The sequence below is a fragment of the Leucopleurus acutus genome (assembly GCF_964270905.1).
Source record: "Leucopleurus acutus genome assembly, chromosome: 14".
Lineage (NCBI taxonomy): Eukaryota > Metazoa > Chordata > Mammalia > Artiodactyla > Delphinidae > Leucopleurus > Leucopleurus acutus.
Window position 1 is genome coordinate 46548664 of NC_139156.1, and position 21037 is coordinate 46569700.

The following is a 21037-nucleotide window of genomic DNA, read 5'->3' on the forward strand; positions in this document are numbered from 1 at the left end:
CATTTCATCCAAATCCTCCCTTGAACTGTAACTGCAACCCTGGCAGTTAATTCTACTTGACAGCTGTGACCTCAGGCAGGTCAGGACAAACAGCATGGGAAGGATGTGGGCCTGGGGCTCCTGTCCACCTGACACCATCTTGTAAGTCCCCTAATGTCATCAGCTGGTGTGTTAGGGGAGAAGTCTCTTAGTAGTCCAAGAAAATGATAATGATGAACTACATTTTGTTGAGTAGATCTTGGACTACGTCTATTATCTTTCTGTCATCTGCTTCCTACGAGTTAGGATGTACAGGAAGTACCTCTATTGATGAAACTGAGGGCCTAAGAGGTTGCTGGAGACGCAGCTGGGTCTAGAGCCTTGTTTCCTGATTTTCATCTTCTCATTTCACGAGACCCCATTCCCAATGAGCACAACCTTGTCCATCCTGAGTAGAAACCCGTGAATCCACTGGCACTTCCAGAACCAACGGAATGGCTCTGAGGTGCCCTTTGTCTGTCTGCCCCACCATTCATCCACCCACCCACGCAACCAGCATTCCTGCTCAGACATCCACTTATCAACCAGGGGCTGAGCTAATACCTTTAGCTTATGGGAGCTTGGAAGCTTCAGAAGTGGGTAGCTGAGCCCAAGACTGAAGTGGTGTGCTCTCAAGCAGGTGTGCCACAGAATCTCTTCATGAACAGGCAGAGGATAAGAACCTCGTCCTTGCTCTCTGAGGGGGTGGAGGCAGGGGAGAGAGTTTGGTCCCTGTTCTCCAAAGAAGTGCTGTGAGTTCCCTAGAGTGCGCAATCCTCATGCGTCTCTTTTTACACTAAGATGGGCTGATTCCTTGTGGTCCCAAAGGACCCTAGAGATCTCAGGACCAGTGAACTGAATCCACACTGGTTGTAGATTCTTGTAGGGTCACCACTCTGGTTGGCCCAGGTTGTGGACAAGGGCTTCCAGATGGTATTATCTTGAAGAAAGGGATTCCCATGTAGATCTTAGGACCTAGTAGGGGCTGAGCAAATGCCCCTCCTATGTGAATAAAGAATCCATGAATCAGTGACTAAATGAATCAAGGACGTGCGGAGCACATTTCAGAAATGAACTAACTAAAAATGGCTACTCCCTTTAGAAGGCAACCCTCCACAACCTGGAAAATTCTCTCTAGTGGATGTGGGTCCTGAAATGTAGAGCAAACCAGAAGGACTCATGATGACAGGAGAGCTCTCACATCATGGTAACGTGCTTTCTTGAGTCGTGGGCACGAAGAAGGATGTCTCAGTTCTGGGCCAGAACCTTTGGCGAAGACAGAACTGAGAAAGCTTGGCTGCACTGAAGGAGGTGATGGCGGGGCCCCAGGGAGGTGAGAAGAGGAGGTGACGGCCTTGGTGGTGAGGTTTGTGCCTGCGCTCATCCTGGAGGGAACGCGCTGGTGCCGGCGGCTGAGCTCATTCTGGCAGTGGGCGTGTCTACTCTGGCGGCAGAAATGAGAACGATAGTAGTAATGCGCTTCTGGGTCACTTTGGGCAAGTTGCTGGACTGCTCCTTGCCTCAGTTTCCTTATTTCTCACACAGGTGTCATCGTAGTATCTTCCTCGTGGGGTTGCCGTGAGAAATAAGAGAATGCACGGGAAGCATGCACAGCGGACACTGCTCACGGTCACCTCTCTCCCTCACAGCTCTGCGATGGTGGCCATGGTGGTGCTGGTGCCAGAGGCCATGATGGCAGAAGGGAGAACGGATTTTCTTGTTTCAGGCCCAGCTGCCACAACCAAAGAGGGCTCTGCTGCAGGACGGTGGTTCTCTTACTTCGGCGACACCACCACTCACCTGGGGACTTGTTAGACATGGGAACTCTGACCACCTCCAACCTTTTCCCTGAGGTTGGGTTGAGAACAGGTCCCAATGTTCCATGAGCCTCCTGGGCGATGCTGACGCAGATGACCCTCAGACCCACTTTGAGGAACTTGCCATGGAGAGTAGCGGGGCTGAGTCAGGATCAGCAGGGCAGACGGGGGCCTATGGAACCACTTCCTCTCCCCGGGACACAGCAAAGCCGTCCCTGCTCCTGTCTGCAGCCTGGCAGTCCAGGCCAACAGCCAGCTGGATCCAAGTCCTGGGCTGGGGAGTTTGGCATTTAAGAGTCACCCAGGAAGATGGAGAGCATCAAACCAAGCCCTGCTGGGTGTGTCCCCCTCCTGGGGCTCCGGAGCCCCACAACCGCTGTCACCAGTGTTCACACGCCCGAGAAGCATCCCAGAGCTCGCTGATCCCTGCAGCGTGAGTCTGGTACTCAGGGAGGCTTTGAAACACCGCTTCACACTCCACCAGCGGCTCTCAGGAAACGTGCTCCTCACCTGCAAACTTGGCAACATCCCAAGAGACTCGGTGGCTTCCCTGGGCTCTGCAGGCCTGGATGGAGCTGCAGCCCTCGGGCCAAGGAGAGGAGAGGGGAGGGAGGGCTGAGCAAGCCAAGGGTGCCCCACAGGCATCACTAGCACAGCAGTTACCTCTGGGGCTTGGAGGTGCAGCCCAGGGCCCCTCTGGCGCTGCCTGCTCAGGAACCGACATCTTCAGCTCCTCGGTCTTCCAGATCTGTCCAGAACAGAGAACACGCCATGGGCTGGGGCAGTGAACCTGTCTGCAGGCTCGGGGCCCATCCACTCCTCCACACCCGGGGGACCCTGAGGGAAGCGGGGCATGGCCCCCTTTCACTTTTGATGTTGCCATATTCTCGGGAGAAAAGCCTGCTTAGGCTTCAGTTTCCCTGTGCGGAGGTTTGGCCGAGCACAGCTGTAGCCTGGGCGAGTTCCCTCCCCACCTCGGGGTCATGGGGCATCTCCCCCGACCCCTTACCTACAGGGACGAGACTCAGCAGCCAGCTTACTACCATTTTACTCAGCTAGTGCCGTCCTGTCTGTCTGCCACCATCCCTGGAAGCCTCCCTCACCACTCAGCAGCAGGGCCTCCCGTCCTCTGCGTCTGGTTCTTGGTCCCAGGCCTGAAGTGGGCGCCCTCAGGCTGAGCAGAGACGGCGCCCCACTTGCCGAGCCTGGACTTTCTGTCCCCACAGGACAACGAGCAGCCTCCACTTACATGCTGCTTTGAGCGCCGTGCCGGGTCTAGCCCAGTGCCAAGCCGTCCCGGGAGTCACTGCGCTGCGTGGACGAGGGCTGAGCCCCTGGAAGACTCACGCTCCTGCGCTGGGGGCCCCACGAAGGAAAGGCAGCTGCTGCCCAGCCGCCCAGGCTCCTCTCACTGACCCACAGTGCCGACCACGACCCGCCCAGCCCGGACTTCCGTTGCCTCCTCATGTTTTGGCCAACCCAGGACACCCTGCTCTCTGCAGCGACCCTGGCCCTCCCAGCCGACGGATGGGGCCCTGTTAGGAGATTTCTCGGGGGGTTCCCCTCAGTCAACTCTCCTGTGCACGCACGCTGGTGCGCCGGCCTGCATGGCCTTCTCCATATGCCCCGACCTCTCCTCATCCTCAGGGCTCCGCTGAAATGCCACCACTCTCTGCTGGAAATAAATCCATGCTCCCCTTGGACCCCCACCACACTACTCATTCTGCTTCCTGACGCATCACCTCCATGATTATTCTGAGACTTTGGGCGTGGAGGCTCCGGGAGGACAGGGCTGCGTTTTAGCCATCCTGGCACACAGTGAGCTTTCACAAATGCGTGGAGAATTCAAAGGGCATTTTCTTGAATACCTAGTGGCATTCAATTGACATTTCGTCTCACAAACTGTGGATTTCAAGTGCCAGTTTCTTGAGCAGGGCTCTTAATTATCCCTTATCTTATTCATGCCTTCCTCCTCCCTGTCAGTCTCGGAAAAATTACCCGTATTTTGTTCTCCGTGCTACACCTCCCACCTCAGTGTTTCTCCTTCGCTGTCTTCTTGGTTTCTTGATGATCTCTCTGTCCATGGCCCTCCTCAGAGGATCCATGGCACTCTTTGATTATCCCAGTCATAGCATGAACCACATTCATGTATTTTCTGTTTGTCTTCTCTTCTAGAATGTGAGCATCTTGAGGACAAGGGCCTGCTTATTATTAATCTCTGTGTCCCCTACGGCTTGTAGGAACTTGGTACAGAGCCAGAGTTCAATGAATGTTAGGTGGATAGATGGATGGATAGTTGCAGGGACATGTAAGTGGGTAGATGGGTAGGTGGAAGGATGGATGGAAGAATGAAAGGATGGATGGATGAATGAATGGAATAGTGAATGGATGGATGAGTAGGTAGAGAGATAAATAGTTGGATGGGTGGATGGATTAGTGGATGGATGGATGGATGAATGGATGGCCCAAATGTCTCTTTTCAGTAATGGCCTATGTTCTTATGCATTTGACCATTCAGCTTTTATACCTTGTGACAGTAAGTATTTATTTCATTGTATGAGTATATGTATGTATAAAATTTTATATAATTTTATCTATTATATAATTTTATGTATTTACTTTTTGCCTGGAAAGAGCCTTGCCTTTGCCCTCACTTGCTGTGTGGGGATGTGGTCTGGGATGGTCTTAAATGCAGCCTGCAGATTTGACCCTTAGAGGAAGTGGGTAGAATGGAGATGAACACATTTCTTGTACCATGCCCTCATCCTGCCCAAGACACACCTACCCGGACCACGCCATCCTGACTCCCTGTGATGATGGCATGGCTCGTGTCCCATGCTGGCCCCTCCATCACGCAGCAGCAGGTTATGACTCCTCCTGGGCCCCAGGCCGTGGTAATGCTGGCCAAGGGTTGTCCGTTGACACTCCACAGCGACAAGTGGGCTCCCGCACAGGAGACGATGGTGCCCTGCAGCAGTGAGAGTGGGCTTCACTTCAGGCAGGAGTCGCTGCCTCCCCACCTGCCCAGCCACTCGGTTTGTACACGTAAGCACCCTCAACCTGTCATCTTCTGAGGACTAACCAAGGTACTCCCAGACCTCCGAAGACACCCACTTCTTCCCAGCAGACTCACAGGTCTGCTGTGTTTTCACACAAGTGTACATTTCTGGTTCTCTTCATACTGCAGTCAAGTGTTCGGATACTGCTTTCCCTAGCTCAGACCGGCTGGCTCACCCTTTGGGCTCCTCCCACAGCCCTCTCCCTGGCAGCGTACTGACTGGCATAGAAGACCCAGCCTGGACACCACCCCTGGCCTGGACACAGGGTCCACACCCGGCTGGCCAGCCCTGTCCCCATGAAGCAGCTTTGGATGACACCTGGTGGAGGGCAGGGTACAGAGGTTTGAATGGCTGCATGTGGCTCATAAAATGGGGCAAACTTCCCCCCACCCACCCCAGGGGGAATTTCTGAGGAGAAATCTGCCCATTGCATCTTCCGAAATGTTTATGTCCAGAGTGTTTTCTTCTCGAGTCCTTGTCTATTTTGTGCCCAACAGAGTAGCGGTCACTGCCACCAAGGACCCACCAAGGACCCCAAGAGCCATCTGGGGCCATGTCTCTGAACCCTGCCCTGACCACAGCAGGGATGTAGGGAGCTCCCTGCCCCTCTGCAGCCCTCTGGGCTGGGCTCCATCATGTCCTTTCCTGAATCGTTTGGTGGAGTCTGCCTGAGGCCGGGGACCATGTCTGATACACCTCTGCCAAGCACCCAGCGTGGGGCCCAGCAGGCACTCGGTGAGCTCAACCAGCTCCAGGACAAGTTGAGTTAAACAAGCTGTTGTCCTGATATCAGTCTTCTCTGAGGTCTGGGGACATAATTCCTTATGAATTTATTTTCTCCCAGATCAGGGCTTGGTGGTTTCCCCAGTATATGCACCCATTCATCCGTTCACCCACCATCCGTCCATCCATCCATCATCCATCCACCGTCATCCATGTGCCCATCTAACATTCATCCTGGATCCAAGCCTATCTGGATCACCACTTTCAGCCAAAGTTAGCACCAGGAGGCTCCTTCATCATCTCTTCCTCCTCCTGTGGTACCCCTGCTCAGTCTGTCCAGGCTCCAGGCCCCTAGGTTTTTCTATTAGCAGATGCAGAGTCTCTGGATCCTCAGAAAACCCTACACCCTATGATGGGGATTCCAGTGTAGAAGAAGCTCCACACTGAGATAGATAGATATAGATCACTGATATATGTATACACTGATATAGATCACTGATATATGTATACACTGATATAGATCACTGATATATGTATACACTGATATATGTATACACTGATATATGTATATGTCACTGATATATGTATACACTGATATATATCACTGATATATGTATACACTGATATATGTATATATCACTGATATATGTATACACTGATATATATCACTGATATAGGTATACACTGATATATATCACTGATATATGTATACACTGATATATATATACACACATATATATATATATATATATATATGTATTAGTCTATCACACACACACACACACACACACACACACACACACACACACACACACACGTTCCTGACAGGCTTATCTTTGGTAGCCAGCATGGAGGGACAAGCAGAGGCACTTCCTGCCTTGGAGACCAGAGGCACCTGCTGAATCAACACAGATTTGCAGTCAGCTAGCTGAATTAGTCAGGCAACCCAGAAGATCTCTCACCAAAGCCAACTTCCTGCTCCAACTCCCTGACGCCTGTGTTAGAACAGACACCTCCCACTACCCCAGCCACTGAAGGAAAAAAAATAAAGAAGCAAAAAAATAAAATCAAGACCCAAATTGAGACTCGTTGCTGGCTCTACTCTGCCTGTGTAGAGAATGCTCCACACATCTGGGGTCTCTCAATACTCTGGGGCACTGGCCACCATGCCACCGTGCAGAATCACGGACGTGTTGAGGACACAGACATTTGAGAAAGAGGGGCCTCACCGACACATCGCTGATGGCAACGGCAGATATGCTCTCCCTGTGGGTGGGCAGGCAGGCTACACGGCTGAGGTGGTCCAGGTCCCACAGGATACATGAGCAGTCTTGGGAGCCACTCACCAGGAGGCTGAAGGTTACCGATGCTGCCAGGCATGTGACAGCCTGTGTGTGTCCATACAAGGCCTAGCGACAGGGGACGGAACCACAGGTTATGCAAGGGACCCTTAACCCAGCTACCTGGGGAGATGTTCCACTCTCCCTTTTACTGTTGGGCCCCAGATGAGGAAACAGAGACTCAGAGTGACTCAGTGATTCCAAAGTCTGTGGTGTGTGTGTGTGTGTGTGCGTGTGTGCGTGTGTGTGTGTGTATTCATGGGTCAATGGCTGGCTTCTCAGTACCATCACTTTCCAGGGTTGAGACTCAGCTGGGGAGAGTCAGCAGTCCTTTCATCATAACCCAAACAGAGACACCAGCAGCATCCTCATGCTCTGTGCTCTCCTACACTACCTTGCATCCAGAAGCAACACACACCGCTACTAATATGCAAAGGGCACTGACTTGTAATGTGTGGGGTCCCAGCCAACTGCACAAGCATCATCTGGGAACTTGTCAGAAATGTGAATTCTTGGCCCCACCCAGATCTACTGAATCAGAAACTCTGGGAGTGGGGCCCCGAAACCTGGGTTTTCACAAGCTGTCCAGGGATTTTTCAGGCATGCTCAAGTTTGAGCATCACACTAAGGGAACCTCAGAAACACACACGCCCCTGGAAACTAAACTGGGAAGAAGGCAGGGAGGTCAGGTCATAGTTTAAAAGGTGTGACTTTTCAAGTTCAAAGGATCCGGGTTCATATCCAGTCTCGCTTCCTAGCAGCCGGTGACTCAGGGCCTCAGTCTTGGCCCTCAGGTTGGCCTGTGCAGGGTCTGGCTTGGCTTATGGATGGTTACGTGTCCAGACCTGGCCAGAGGCCTTGCTCCCTGGGGACACGTTCATGAGGCACTGGGGAGGCCTGCCAGGCCCACTGGTACCCCCAGGCCCACCGCTGCTGGCAGCGGCACAGTTTCCATCACAGCTGTCCCAGAGGCTGCCAGCTAAGCCTGGTCTGAGAGCTGTCGTGCACACACGTGCCTGCTGTCCTCTGGAATCAGCCTGAGAAGTGCGGAGGTGGTGTTCTAAAACGTGACTACCCTGCCTCACCTCGTGGTGAATCTCCACCCCCAGGACCGTCCACCACTCACTCATGTGGGTCAATGAGGCTGAGCGTCATTTTTCAAAGCTGTCACTTTGCCTGGTCATAGCAATTAAAAGTTCTGCCACAGCTTCCCATTTGTGCTCCATGGGTCCTAACACGGCATCAACCAGATGGTGCTGGCAAGGTTCTGGATGTGACCCACGGAAGAAGGCTGGGTTCATACTAGGGAAGTGGAAACTGTCTAAATGAATAGAGGAAAGCAGAGGGTTTGACAGGAGCTTCCTGGTGGTCCTCCCAGAACGAACTATGCCTGATGGCTAAGTTCTGACTGCAGGGCATAGGACCACTCCAGAGAGTGCATGCCAGGGGACCCAGGTGTATGTGCTGCAGATTCAGAGACAGAGGCTGTGAGCCCAGAGCCTGTGTGAGCTGTCTGTTACTGGAGCCGGGGCTGCCGGCTTTCTGCAGGGGAGGCGCTGGAGTGAGGGACCACTGCACACACAGGCACTGTCCACCTACGTAAGGCTGTTGCCTCCCACCAGCCAGGAAACTAGAGCACCTGGAGGCAGCCAGCACCACTCCCCATCTGGAAAGGCCTGGGGAAAAATGATGGAGGACAGCAATTTTAAATGTTCTCCATTGTCTCTTCTGTTTTCTCAGAATAATACCTTTCTCCATGGCCAATTAAAATAACTCCACTATATCACCTTATACCTAACTCAAGTAGCAAAAAATAAATAAAATAAAGTCAAATAAAACCCTCTGAAAATAATTCCCCACGCTGGATATGTTGTGGTGAGGTGGGTATTCCTAATTAATTGTGGTGGCACTGTAAAGCTACAGAACCATTATAGAAAGCGTTATGTCACCGCGCTGAATTCCACTTCTTGAAATCTACTATAAGGAAACCATTAATCAGAAGCAAACAGCAATCTATATAAGATGTTTTCTGAAGCACTATTTAAAACAGTTAAAATTGGAAGCTATGTAACTGTCTAGTTTTAGAAGAAATGGTTTATTAAACTGTGGTGCCTTGACATAAAACAACTGAAATATAATTTTATGGAGATGGAATAATATGGAACAACTGAAATGTAAATTACAGAGACTGTAGAAAAGCGGAAACAATTTGATACACTGGGTGAAAATAGAATCAACGTATCTACACAATGATCAGAATGGTATAAATATGTATATCTGGGGGTGGCAGTATGCAACAATGAGAACTTCTATACGGATTATAGAAAACTGTTTAACTTTGAAATTTGTCTTTAATGTTGTAATATTTTTAGAAATGAAACACTTAAACTGTTAATGAAGCTATTTAATGATGACTTCTCTGCCTACAAGTCTACAAGTCAGGGACAGACCTCCCTCTCTGAGCAGCTTCCCATCTGGGGGATCCCCAAGGCCAGGTCAGCCTCTGTAGGCAAATGATAAAGTGTTTTATTTTGCTTAGGAAACAAGAGCTTGTGGGATACCCTTTTTCTCTTGATTTATAACTAGGAGAGGATGATGAATTACGTTTTATGCTGTCAGTACCGGGGTTTTTACGCTGCATCTTCGCCACTAAACAGGACCTTGGAGCGGCGATGGGGGGTGGGTCACTTCCCCAGCTCCCCAAGGTGGCTTTGGGGTTGGGCTGGATCTCCTGCTGTCCCCAGAGTGATGCCTGGGGGCTCCACACCCGTAATGGTAGTGCACAGTCTCTTCACATAGGTCAGGAAGGTGAAGATGTGAAAAGACAGGGGGCTCCAAGGCTGGCTTGGGAGGACTTCCCGTGAGAGTCTGGGTGAAGGCAGCCTGCACTTGACCTACACAGCTGCCTCTCAGCAGATGCCACCGCCTCCGCAGGATTAACCAGCTCCCTCAGCACTGACACATTCATTCCTTCACCTCACGTTTACTGAGTGCCTGTGGCTGTGCACCACGCGAGTGCTGGGGGTGCTGCCGGGGGACAAGGGCAGGCTCTGGGGAGACTTGAGTGACTAGAAAAGCATCCAGAGAAACCCAGAATCAGTTCCAGTGAAACATGCTGAGTTTAGGAAATCTGGTCAGTGGTGAGCCTTGTATGCTTAATGTTTTTTTGTTACTTTGGGGCTACACGGTTCACGAAAACACAGATGTAAACGTGAATTGCATTTTGGAGGTGGAAATGTCCCCTAGCGATATTCTCCAGCAAGTTCAAGCATACACAGGGGAAAGCACTAGACTTAGTTAGACAAACCTAGATTAAAAGGCAACCCTGACCTTTCTGAGCCTCAGTTTCCTTATCTAAAAGTGGGACTAACAATACCTGCTTTCCAAGATGATGGCTAATGTGCAGAGTTAAGTAAGCAGCCGGTTCCACTCTCCGTTTATTATTCCGAGCAGCCGTGGTTTGCGAGGTAAGACCAGACGAGTTGTCTGCCTCCAGGTCTCTTCCCTCTGCTTCCGCCACGACCACCCCTGTTCTGAGATAGTCTTTCATTTTCTGGCTCTATGATCTTGGACATGTCACTTAACTTCCTTGCACCTGGTTTTTCACCAGTGAAGTAGGGATGATAATGATTCCTATATTATCCCACAGGCTATGGGGACACAGGGTTGTTGAGGAGGTAAAATGAGGCCATTCACATAAAGGTGCCCATGACAAATGTTCAAACATGACCCTTAGTGCAAAAAAAAACAACAACCCCAGTTTCACTGGCCCTCACGTGTAAGCAGCATCTCTCACCGAGGTGTGGGTCTCCATGGAGGCACTGGCCCTGTGAGCTTGTTAAATCCATCCAAGGGCATGAAACCGCGCCCCTGAGTGACACAGAGCCATGTGCTGCCCTCAGTGTCTCACTGTGCTCTCTGCTCCCAAGGGAGACAGGGCTCTCAGTGCTCGGGAGCTGGAGCACGCTAGGGCACCGTACCTGCCTGAGGCACCCTACCTGCCCAAGGTACTACACCTGCCCTGAGCCACCACACCTGCCCAAGGCGCCCCACCTGCAGAGGCACTGTACCTGCTTGAGGTGCAGGCCTGTGGTGCGACCTTTGGCCATGCTGAGTTCCCACACACACACCACGGCGCTGGTCCCAGAGGTGACGATGGTCGTGGGGGATGGGCACACGGCACACAGACAGCGGCCCCAGGCGGCCAAGTTCTCGAACGTCATCAGGATCTGCGGGAGATTAGACGAGTGGGATGAGCACTGGTGCCAGAGCCGGCACAGGGCAGGGAGCTGGGACAGGGCGACGGAGGGGTGCAGGCAGGGCTGGATGGTGCCGCTAGCCTGCCTGCCTGCGTGCTGTGGGAGCCGAGGGACGTGACAAGCCCTGGTGACGAAATCCAGGCCGTCCAGGTCTGTCCCCAAAGAGCTCACACCACACAAGGAGCAGGTGGGGAGAGACAAGGGAGCAGGAGGCTATGGGGACACAGCAAAAATGCCCCGTGAGCCTGGGAAAGTCGGAGTCAGCTTTCAGGAAGGGGTGACATCTCGGACCAGTTTCACAGCCTGCCTCGTGAAGGAGGTGGGGGAAGGCTAGAGAGGGGCGAGGAAGCTTGGTGGGTAGGGAATTCATGCCACGTGATAGGGTGGGAGAGGAGCGAGGGTAGCAAAGGAGGCCAGAGGTAGCCAGGGCCACATCAAGAAGGTAGACGTAAGTGGATGGCCTAAAGCAGGGGTAGAGGACGAGCAACTGGGTGGCTCGCTTCTGGCGGCAGCTGAATACTCAGTATGTCCCTTCTGAGTTTAAGCTGTGGCCCGGGCCGGAGGAGCCCCCAGGACTTTCTGCCCACACTGGGTGACAGTCCCAGGCTGGGGGCACAGCCACGTGGAGGAAGGGGTGTGGGTGACCGTGGCTGCTTGGGGCTCGCCCGTCTCCTTACCACCTCTGCCCCAACCGGAAGGAGGCTGCGGCCCTGGGGCTGCCCTGCGCCCCGGCACCACTCACCTTGTCAGAGCCGTAGCTGCCCAGGCAGCAGCTGAAGTCGTCAAAGCCCCAGCTGAAGGTCCTGCTCCAGTGAGGAGGCAGCAGCATCTTGTTCGTCTCCACGGCCAGGATGGTCTTCTCCGTAGGAACAATGTGGCCGATGGCTCCTTTGGGGGATTCCGAGCCTAGAGAGAAAAGGTACATATCTGCCCCCCAGTCAGTACGGCGGAGCCGACTTGTCAAAGGGCAACACCCGCGTTAGCTGGGCCCAGAGAGGAGCCATGCGCAGCCAACCCCGACTTGGCAAAGTGCCTGCCCAGGCGCAAGCCGCTCCTCATCAAGGTACCTCCTTCCTGGGCCTCCCTCCGGGGGCCGCGTTACACACTGGCCCCGGGTCCCTCCCCAGACTTAGCACATACAAGATGCATGTGGCCATGCAGGTCTTGAGTGTCTCTTTCTGGCTGATGCCAAGGGAGGAGGAGCCCAGGCTTCCGGGGAAGACAGCACACAGCCAGAGGAGCCTGGGGGCTCTGCCCTTCCTGCCCCTTCCACGCACCAACTCTAGCAGGTCTGGAGGTGGAGGTCCAGTCATGCAATCGGTTAGTGCGCAGTATTTGTATGGAGATGCCAAGGACACTGTTCTTGGATTTCAAAAGAAAACCCCCCCCAAAACCTGACCTTATACTCCTTGGGACCAGAAAATTATTCCAGGTGGTGAGACATCCCCAAAGCAGTGCAGGCCCCAGGGTGGCACAGACATCAGAATTCACACACACTCAGCTCCTCTAGGAAGCGGGGCTGGGACTCATAGCCGGGCCATCTGCCCCAGGGCACATGCTCCTGGCTAGTGGCTGCCGGTCCACCTGGAGGCTCAGGAGCAACAGTGAACGCGGGTGCCGAGAGTGGGGGCTGGAACCCTCCCTTGGGAAACCTGGGACCTCCCACTTGGCTCTGGAGGTGAGGAGGAGGGGTGTGTGTGTGTGCGCGCACGTGCGTGTGTGTGTGTGTTTGCATGTGTGTGTTCATATATGTGTCTGTACGTGAAAGAGGGGGGTGCATGTCTCAGAGAGACAGACAGACAGACAGACTGGTGGGTCTTCAGAAGTCAGGGTGTAACAGAGGCGGTCCCAGACACTTCCAGAGCAGAGGTCTCCCCAGATTCCCGTTACGCCTGGAGACACAGCCATGCAGAATCAGCCCCCAAGCCCCTGCCTGGGCCTGTGCCTCTGAACCTCCAGAGGAACACCGGTCACTGAAGGGACAGCTGTGGGACAGGGCACCAAACGAAGCAGGGCCAGGTATTCACCTTTGACTGTGACCTGGGAGGGTCTCAGCGACGGCAGGCTGTAGAGAAAGGGCTGTGGGTGACCGGGCACGCTCACAGGTGTGGAGGCGTCCTTTCCGGGGGAAGCCTTCCCTGCAGTGGTCCTGGCCGGGTGGGGTTTAGTAAAGAGCTGCAGAGGCAAGGAGACAGACACGCACCGCATGGGTCATTAGGACAGATGGACAGAAGGGGAGTCGTCCTCGGGCAAGTCGCAGCTGCTCCTCTGCCCTGGGAGCTGCCTGGGCTGAGGTGAGCTGAAACAGAACCATCTGGTTCGACCTTCGGATGTTGCCGGTGAGGGGCCTGGGGCTCTACTTTCTCAAGGTCAGGGCGCAGGGCTGGCAGAGAGCCCTCCTGGTTGCCAAATCTGTCTTCTCCAAGCTGGAGCCCCTGATCCCCGGGAGAGCTGCCTCTCACGTCATGGGGTCAGAATGATCCCCTTTCCTCCGCAGATCACGTCTGTCTTCATTTGCTTGAGCTTTTTCTCATATTCTCCCCTTTTCCTTACACACTCTCTGCAGGCCCACCCATCTGGGCATCAACACAGAATCCTTTAATAGCATCCTCTCAACTATTCCAAAGAGCACAGGCAAACCCCATTAGCAGCCTTTCTTATTTTCATTTTTCTTAGATCTCTGCTGTCAAATTGTCCCTAATGCCAAACTCGACAAAGCATGAAGTGCTGCTGGGCCAGAGAGTGCAGCTGAGGCCAGCTCCAGCTCTCCACCCTCCCTTCCCAGACTGGGCTTGTGCCGGGCTGCTCTCTCCAGCCATCCGGCACATTCCTCTGCTCCCAGATGGAAACATCCATGGGGCGCCATGATATGGGGGGAGCTGGCCTCGGCTGGCTGCACAGGCAGAGGTGGGGCTCAGCAGGCAGCCCGGGGGTCTCGGAGCAGCCTTGGTTCAGTTGTAACCCTCGATCAGATGCTAGACTGTCTAGAAAAGCTGGGTGGGTGATCAATACAAACAGATATCAGAACGATGATTGTTAAATGAGCATTAAAGAATGTTCTCCTTTCACAGCAGAATCACGAAAGCACCACAGGCTGGGTCCCTGTAGTAGTTTTTGCAGGCACAGCCCCTTGATAGAACAGTGCGTGGTCCTGAAGCATTTTACTCTTGTCTTCAGGCTGGGACCACTTGCGGAATTCTAATTCTAATTCTGATGATCTTTTAGAAATATTTTTGACAAGCTCATATAATATCTCATTAAGCAAAACCAGAATTTAAATTGTGTGATTTCCATGATCCCACTGATGTGAAAATATTTTTGCTTGTGGACTGCTACTTTGAATTACTTGTTTTATCTGTATTCTAATATTTTTAAAATTAAAAAAATGAAACCATTTGGCTACCCAACCTTCATTCCTGCAATTCTCTCCTTTCTACAAAGCCTTCCTTGGCCAAACCCGCATTTGGACGTGCGGTCTGTTCTCCAAGTCACCCTCAGGCCCTTCCACGTTTCCCTTACCTAGGAGCTGAGCAAACCTGGGCATGTCACAGTAAGGCCAGACAGAAGAGATGTTACTAGATGAGCCCGTCCAAGCCTCATGGTTCCATGTGGGGAAAGCTGATGCCCAGGATGGTTCTGGAGTTGACTGGGTCTACGCACTCATTTCCTAGTGTGGTTCCTGACTGCCCAGGCTGGGACCCCACAGTCCGTGGGGCTGTGCTTCTGAACCCAGATGGCTGTGCTCAGGGATAAAACATCACTACACCAAATGGGAGTTTGAAGTTGAAGAGGGCTGAGATCAGTTAAATAAGCATCAGGATGTCATTGTAAAGGCACAGCCTCACATCACTACGGGACCATCCTGATGCGGATGGAGGTGATGGAGCCAAAGGCCCATGTAAGACCCCTACCATTTCACCAGGGGCCCTGGGGCAGAATTTGGGTGCTCTCACAATGGGGCCAATATGGCACAGGCTTTGGAGCCAGACAGACGGGGTGAGATCTTGCCGCTGTCACCTGCTAATGGTACAACTGTAGGCAAGTTATTTATTTAGCCTCTCTGAGCCTCAGTTTCCTGATCTGTATAATCCCCATACCCAGAGCTTATGAGAGCATTCAGTGAGGTATCACAAGAATAACTAATATTTGTTGAAGGCTTATCGTGTTTCAGGCACTTTCAAGCACTTGGTATCTTAACTCGTTGGATCTTCACAACAACCCTACAGGGTAGATACACATATAAAGAATTATATCCTGTGTGTTTATCATAGAGTCTATCACATGGTCACAGATGGATGTTGCCTTCATCATTATCATTCACGATATCATCACCTCCATCGACATCAGATGGTAATGGAGGGTTGAGCGTGACATCAAAGGCGCAGGGAGATGACTGAGGACCATTTTGCCTCTCCGGTCCTTGCTTACTCCTCACTCTCCCTCCCATCCAAGCTCATCCTGCACACACTCTTTTAAGAAAGCAAGACGAAGGCCACGGCACGCTGTACCTGTTTGGGCACTTGTCCAAAGTTGCTGACGAACCCCAGGATGGTGCTTCTGATCAGGGGGTCACTGACGCTGCTGAGGTCCATTTTGTCACCGTAGAAGTAGGGGTGGAAGATATTAACAGCCTCCACTGCGGCTGACCCTTGCTGCTTGTACCCAAAGATGAGGTCTATCCAGTGGTGCAGGTTGGCACTGACAAAGTCACTTTCCAAAGCCTGGAACCGAAACCCAAAGAGCATGAAAAACACAGGTGTCTCATGGACTCATGGGCCCTCTGCCCAGATCAGGACGGGTCATGTGGTTCAGGACGCCAGATCAGCACAGGAAAGATGAGGGATGCCTCCCTGGGTTGGATGAGCACTAAGCAGCAGACATGCAGTCCATCTGAGGACCACCGAATTCCTGCCTCCAGCTAGTGTGGCACAACAGGTCTGACTAGCCTGTCCAGTCCATAAAATAACCCTGAGCAAGAAGAAATGTGGGGGCTTCCCTGGTGGCGCAGTGGTTGAGAGTCCGCCTGCCGATGCAGGGGACATGGGTTCGTGCCCCAGTCCGGGAAGATCCCACATGCCGCGGAGCGCCTGGGCCCGTGAGCCATGGACGCTGAGCCTGCGCGTCCGGAGCCTGTGCTCCGCAACGGGAGAGGCCACAGCAGTGAGAGGCCCGTGTACCGCAAAAAAAAAGAAGGAATGTGGGCCTGTGTTTTGATGTCCCAGTTCACCTGAGAGATGGCACATGTTTCTGCTGAGTAGAGCCCAGCTCCAAAGCTTGGTCCCCAGAACCCAAAGATGTTCATTTGGAATTGTCTGGGCTCCCCTTATCGATCCTCTGGGAGGACATGCACACTTACACTTGGGCTTGGGAAAATCAGGTCACCTGGGCCAGGTTAGTTTTCTGAGGCACATGGCCGAAGTGGTTTTGAGAAGGCCACACGTGGGTAATGCCGCAGGAGGTATGATGACTGCCGTTACCGAATTCCCAGAGGCAAGGATAAGCCAGGGAAGAACTTTCTCCTCGCCAAGGGAGAAGGACAGAGGAAAAGACACAGCTTTGTTGTTACTAGTCAGGCCTGCTGCCAATAAAATTTGCCCTAAATGTACAGTCTAATGTGTCCTAAAAAATGCATGTAGTCATGTAACCAACACCATAATCAAGATATAGAATATTTACATCAACTCAAAAAGTTCTCTTCTACTCCTTTTCGCTCATCTACTCCAGACTAACCCCTGACCTGCTTTCTGCTTCCGCAGTTTACCTTTTCAAACAAGTCACAAAAATAGAATCCCACAGTATATGGAGCTTTGGGTTGGGGCTACTTTTGCTCAGGACAATGCTTTCGAGATTCATCCTGTTGATTCATGTACCCATAATCTGTTCCTTTTTGTTGCTAAGTAATATTCCATTGTATGGATGTATCACCTGTTTAGCCATTTACCAGTGATAGACATTTGGGTTGTCTTTTCTTTTTGACTAGTATAAATAAAACTGATGAATATTTATGTACACATCTTTCTGTGGACAAGTTTCCGTTTCTCTTGGGTAAACACCTACGAGTGGAATTGCTGGGCAATACGGCAAAAGCATCTTCAACTTCACAAGAAATGACCAAGCTCTTTTCCAAAGTGGCTATACCATTTTTTCCCCACCAGCTATGCATGATGAATTCTGCTTGCTCCACATCCTTGCTAACTCTTGGTTTTAGCAGTACTTTAAATTTTAGCCATTCTTGTGAATGTGTAGTAGCACCTCATGGTTTTAGTGTATGTTTCCCTGATGACTAATGATGTTGATGTTGAACAGGCTGTCATGTGTTTATGCTAACGCAGGTATTTGATCCAGGATACGTGACCCCAAATGGCCTCTGGCCTCTTCCCACATCAGCCTTTCTGCATTATAAGTCAAGGCCTCCCCAGTCCTGGCAAATCTTTTGGCCAGTGGGAGCCCCTTGGAGCCTCCAGCCCCCTGACCTATACTGGGCAACATGGCCCAGGGCTTGGCCCTGTGCGTAGAGTTGGCTAAGGGCACTGACTTGCCCTCCATCCAACAAGAATCTGAATTTGCTTCCCCCATGAGTCCCACAACAATTGGCACAAGGGCAAAGCCTAATGGAGCTCTTAAAAGAGCCCAGAACCCAAGCCTTCTCCTGCCAATCCGGGGCACGGGACCCAGCTGCTTCTCTGGGCCCTCCAGACATAAGAGCCTCAGAAGTGCTTATCACAGCCATCCACTCGGGCAGAAAGTCTCCATGAACACTGAGGGCACCCTGAGGTCCTCATTCAGGATACCAGGGACTCTGCCATGACCCCACTCAACTCACTTGTCTATGCAGGCTGATGAATTTCCGTGGGTCCCCATCAGCCCAGGGAGGGAGTTGCACGTCCCCCAGTGCTGTGCCGTCCTGCATGCAGCCTGAATGGGGCGAGAAAGAGCAAGGCTTTGGATAAATGGGAGCCCAAACTGGGCTAGGAACCAAGGAGTGTAAATACTGAGCTGTCTAGTACTACGATTCTTGCATAGACCACACTGCTTCCTGCCTCCTCTGTGGGGAGTGACCCCACCCTTTCTGCCTGGAATATTCCTACTGGGGTTCTAAGCCTTCCACCCCTTCAGGCTTCCATAAGACCCTACTTGCTTCCAGGTAGTGCCCGCGCATAAAATGATTATTGTGTCATCATCGTCTGTGCGTCTTCCTCCCCTCTGCTCTAGGCCTTTTCATCCAGGTGCTTTTTATACGGTGCTAAATAAGGAGGTAATAGCAGTAACAATGAAAGCTATCGTATTTTGAGCACCTACCGCTATGCTAGGGCACTATGCTAGGTGCTTGGCACGCATTGTCTTATTGACTCTTCATTCAACTCTATAATTTATGCATTTTCTCTCCACTTTAAAGTTAAGATAGGAGGTTTTCGGAGGGACCTTCCCCAGACACCAAGAAGAGGAGCCTGGCTTCAAGCCCGAGTCTCTCTCCTCCCCATTAGCCACACAACCTTGAGCAAGTTGCTTAACCTCCTGGGGAGTCACTTTCCTACCCATTACCTCCCAGGCTGGTACAAGGATTAGAAGAGAAAATACACATAACATGCTTAGAATAGTTCCACGCATATGATGGTTGCTCAGTAAACACAAGCTATAGCCTTGCTGAAACCCTCCAGAGCCCTCATGGTGCAACTGGGGTGAAAACGTCCTCTCTCTCTGGCCTGCAGCACTGGCCTGGCCTGGCCCTTCTCATCATTCAGTCTCAGCTCACCTGTCACCTCCTCAGGCAGCTCCTTCCTGGGTACCACAGTAACACAGGGTCTCTAAGTCACCTCAAACCATTTTCCTACCTTCTTTCCTTATAGGACTTCTCAGCATTGAAGAGTATTTAGCTTATTTCTTTGTCTATGCTTTCTATCTCCTACCCCTGTCCCCACAAAGAATATAAACACCTTCAGGGCAATCCGCCCCAGGACACCCACTAAATCCTCAGTGTCTAAAACGTGCCTGAATGCAGTATGTGCTTAATAGCCACTTGGTTTCCTGACTTCCCTGAGGACACATGGTCCCTGTTGTGCAGGTCACTTCTGCTGCTGAGCACCTCCCTTTCGGCAGAGAGCCAGCCTCCACCTCCAAGGAGGGCTGGTGCCTCCCACCAGCGGCCCCCTCACCTCAGGTCGGCTGGGACCCCTCCTCTCAGCTTCCACCGTCCCTGATTTACTCCTTTCATGGGCCTCATCACATCTTGTGGGAACTACCCTTTACATTTGTCAGGTTCTCATCCCTGATGCACGTGAAGCATCTGAGAATCTGAACACTGCCGAGGCCACCAAGTTCCACGGGCTCAGACTCGACAGGCCTGGGCCTGGGCATGTTCTGAATGCTCCACTGGTATTGAGTCTGCAGACCACTGCACAAGAGGTGGGTGCTCGAGTCAAGGGCTGGGTCTCCTCACTTGTGCTCCCCTGGGCCCGCACCTGGTCTGGCTCAAGGTGCAGGCCCACATGTGCTGTTTGGAGGAAGAAGGAGGGCCCTGAGGAAGGGGAGCTCTGGGGCACCAGGTGTCTGCTGGCACTGGTTCACAAGTGCCCTCCTCAGGGTGGGTGAGTCCATCCCGCACCTCTGGGTGGGGAGGGCCACACCCTGCTGGGGGTTCTGACCACACACCCCCTCCACAAGCCACCCTGATGTTTACAGTGGAAGCTCCCAAGGTACATGTAGTCACCAGGGGACCTGCCCACTGGGGCTTCCTGAAATTTTTGTCCCTCCTCTAAAGCAACAGGTAAAAAAGCATGGCTCACCCTGGAGTGGGGCCTGGAGGGCAGGAAAGAGAAGGAACCACCAAGGGTGCCCATACCACTGCCCATGGACACCCTAACAGTCTGTGCTGGGAGGTGCAGGATCTCTGGGTCCTGTTCACAGGGCCCAGGCTAACCCATTTGTGGGACCTGGAGGAAAATGGGGCAGAGAGGGGCTGGGGCTCGCCTCAGGTACACAGCAGGGAAGGGCCAGGCCTGGCTATCAGCAAGGGCTCCTGCCCCCTGCTCGCTGCCTCACTGCAGACTGAGGTCTGGGGACTCTCGGCAGGAGGTCGTGGGTAGGACCCTGGCTTGGTGGTCCTGCAGCCCTGGGGCTGTGTCCTTCCTCAGCTCCCACCTCCTTGTCAGGTGCTGCCACCCAGTGGAGGCCTCACGGCAATCTGCCCACCGTATCGGTCTGGCGAGGGCCTGTGTGTTTAGCTGCTCGGCAAAGACACTGATCTCATGACCCATGAGCTGCCCGGCCCCTGCAGCCTCTCCCCGGCTCTACTCACCAAACTCCACGGCGTTGCAGTTGGTCAGAAACTCGGGCAGGTAGTAGAACTCCGGGGTCAGCTCCCTGACGTCACTCATGTTCTCTCTGGAGGCTGACTCCCATGCTTTCTTCATGCTGTGGAACATTCTATCCGCCACATCAAAGCTTCCACCCTAAGCAGAAAAGGGGCGACATGATCAGCCGCATGTGGTGAGAACTCGGGGTGCACAGGCGTCACTAGGGTGGGCCCCCTTTGTCCACTCTGTCCCCGAGGCACGGGTTTCGCCGTTAGAACCTTTCGATCACCCACACACACACGTGCGTGAGTCAGTCCATGCATGCGTGTGATGGCTTCTTCAGGCATCTATCCCCTCAACCACTCTCTGGAACCCTACAACAGGAGCTTCCACCGTGATAAAGGGAGCAATGTCTTCCCAGCTTGAAAACTGGAGCTCAGATCAGAGACAGGAAACCACAGTCATGCATCTGATCAGCTCCCATATTTGCCGAGGGTCAGCTCTGAATCAGGCATAAAGACAGGATAC

The 21037-nt window shown here is 52.6% G+C and overlaps 1 protein-coding gene across 1 annotated transcript in view; it reads right to left on the reverse strand.

The window, feature by feature from the left end:
* The window catches only part of WDFY4 (WDFY family member 4), a 275363-nt gene that overhangs the window by 2621 nt on the left and 251705 nt on the right, over window positions 1-21037 (reverse strand). The window contains exons 52-60 of the mRNA XM_082854480.1: window positions 20512-20665; window positions 18040-18131; window positions 15725-15937; window positions 13244-13391; window positions 11959-12143; window positions 11028-11186; window positions 6847-7026; window positions 4621-4803; window positions 2499-2583 (exon numbers count right to left, since the gene is read on the reverse strand). Of these exons, the coding sequence (XP_082710606.1) occupies window positions 2499-2583; window positions 4621-4803; window positions 6847-7026; window positions 11028-11186; window positions 11959-12143; window positions 13244-13391; window positions 15725-15937; window positions 18040-18131; window positions 20512-20665 (1399 nt within the window). The remainder of the gene's footprint in view (window positions 1-2498; window positions 2584-4620; window positions 4804-6846; window positions 7027-11027; window positions 11187-11958; window positions 12144-13243; window positions 13392-15724; window positions 15938-18039; window positions 18132-20511; window positions 20666-21037) is intronic.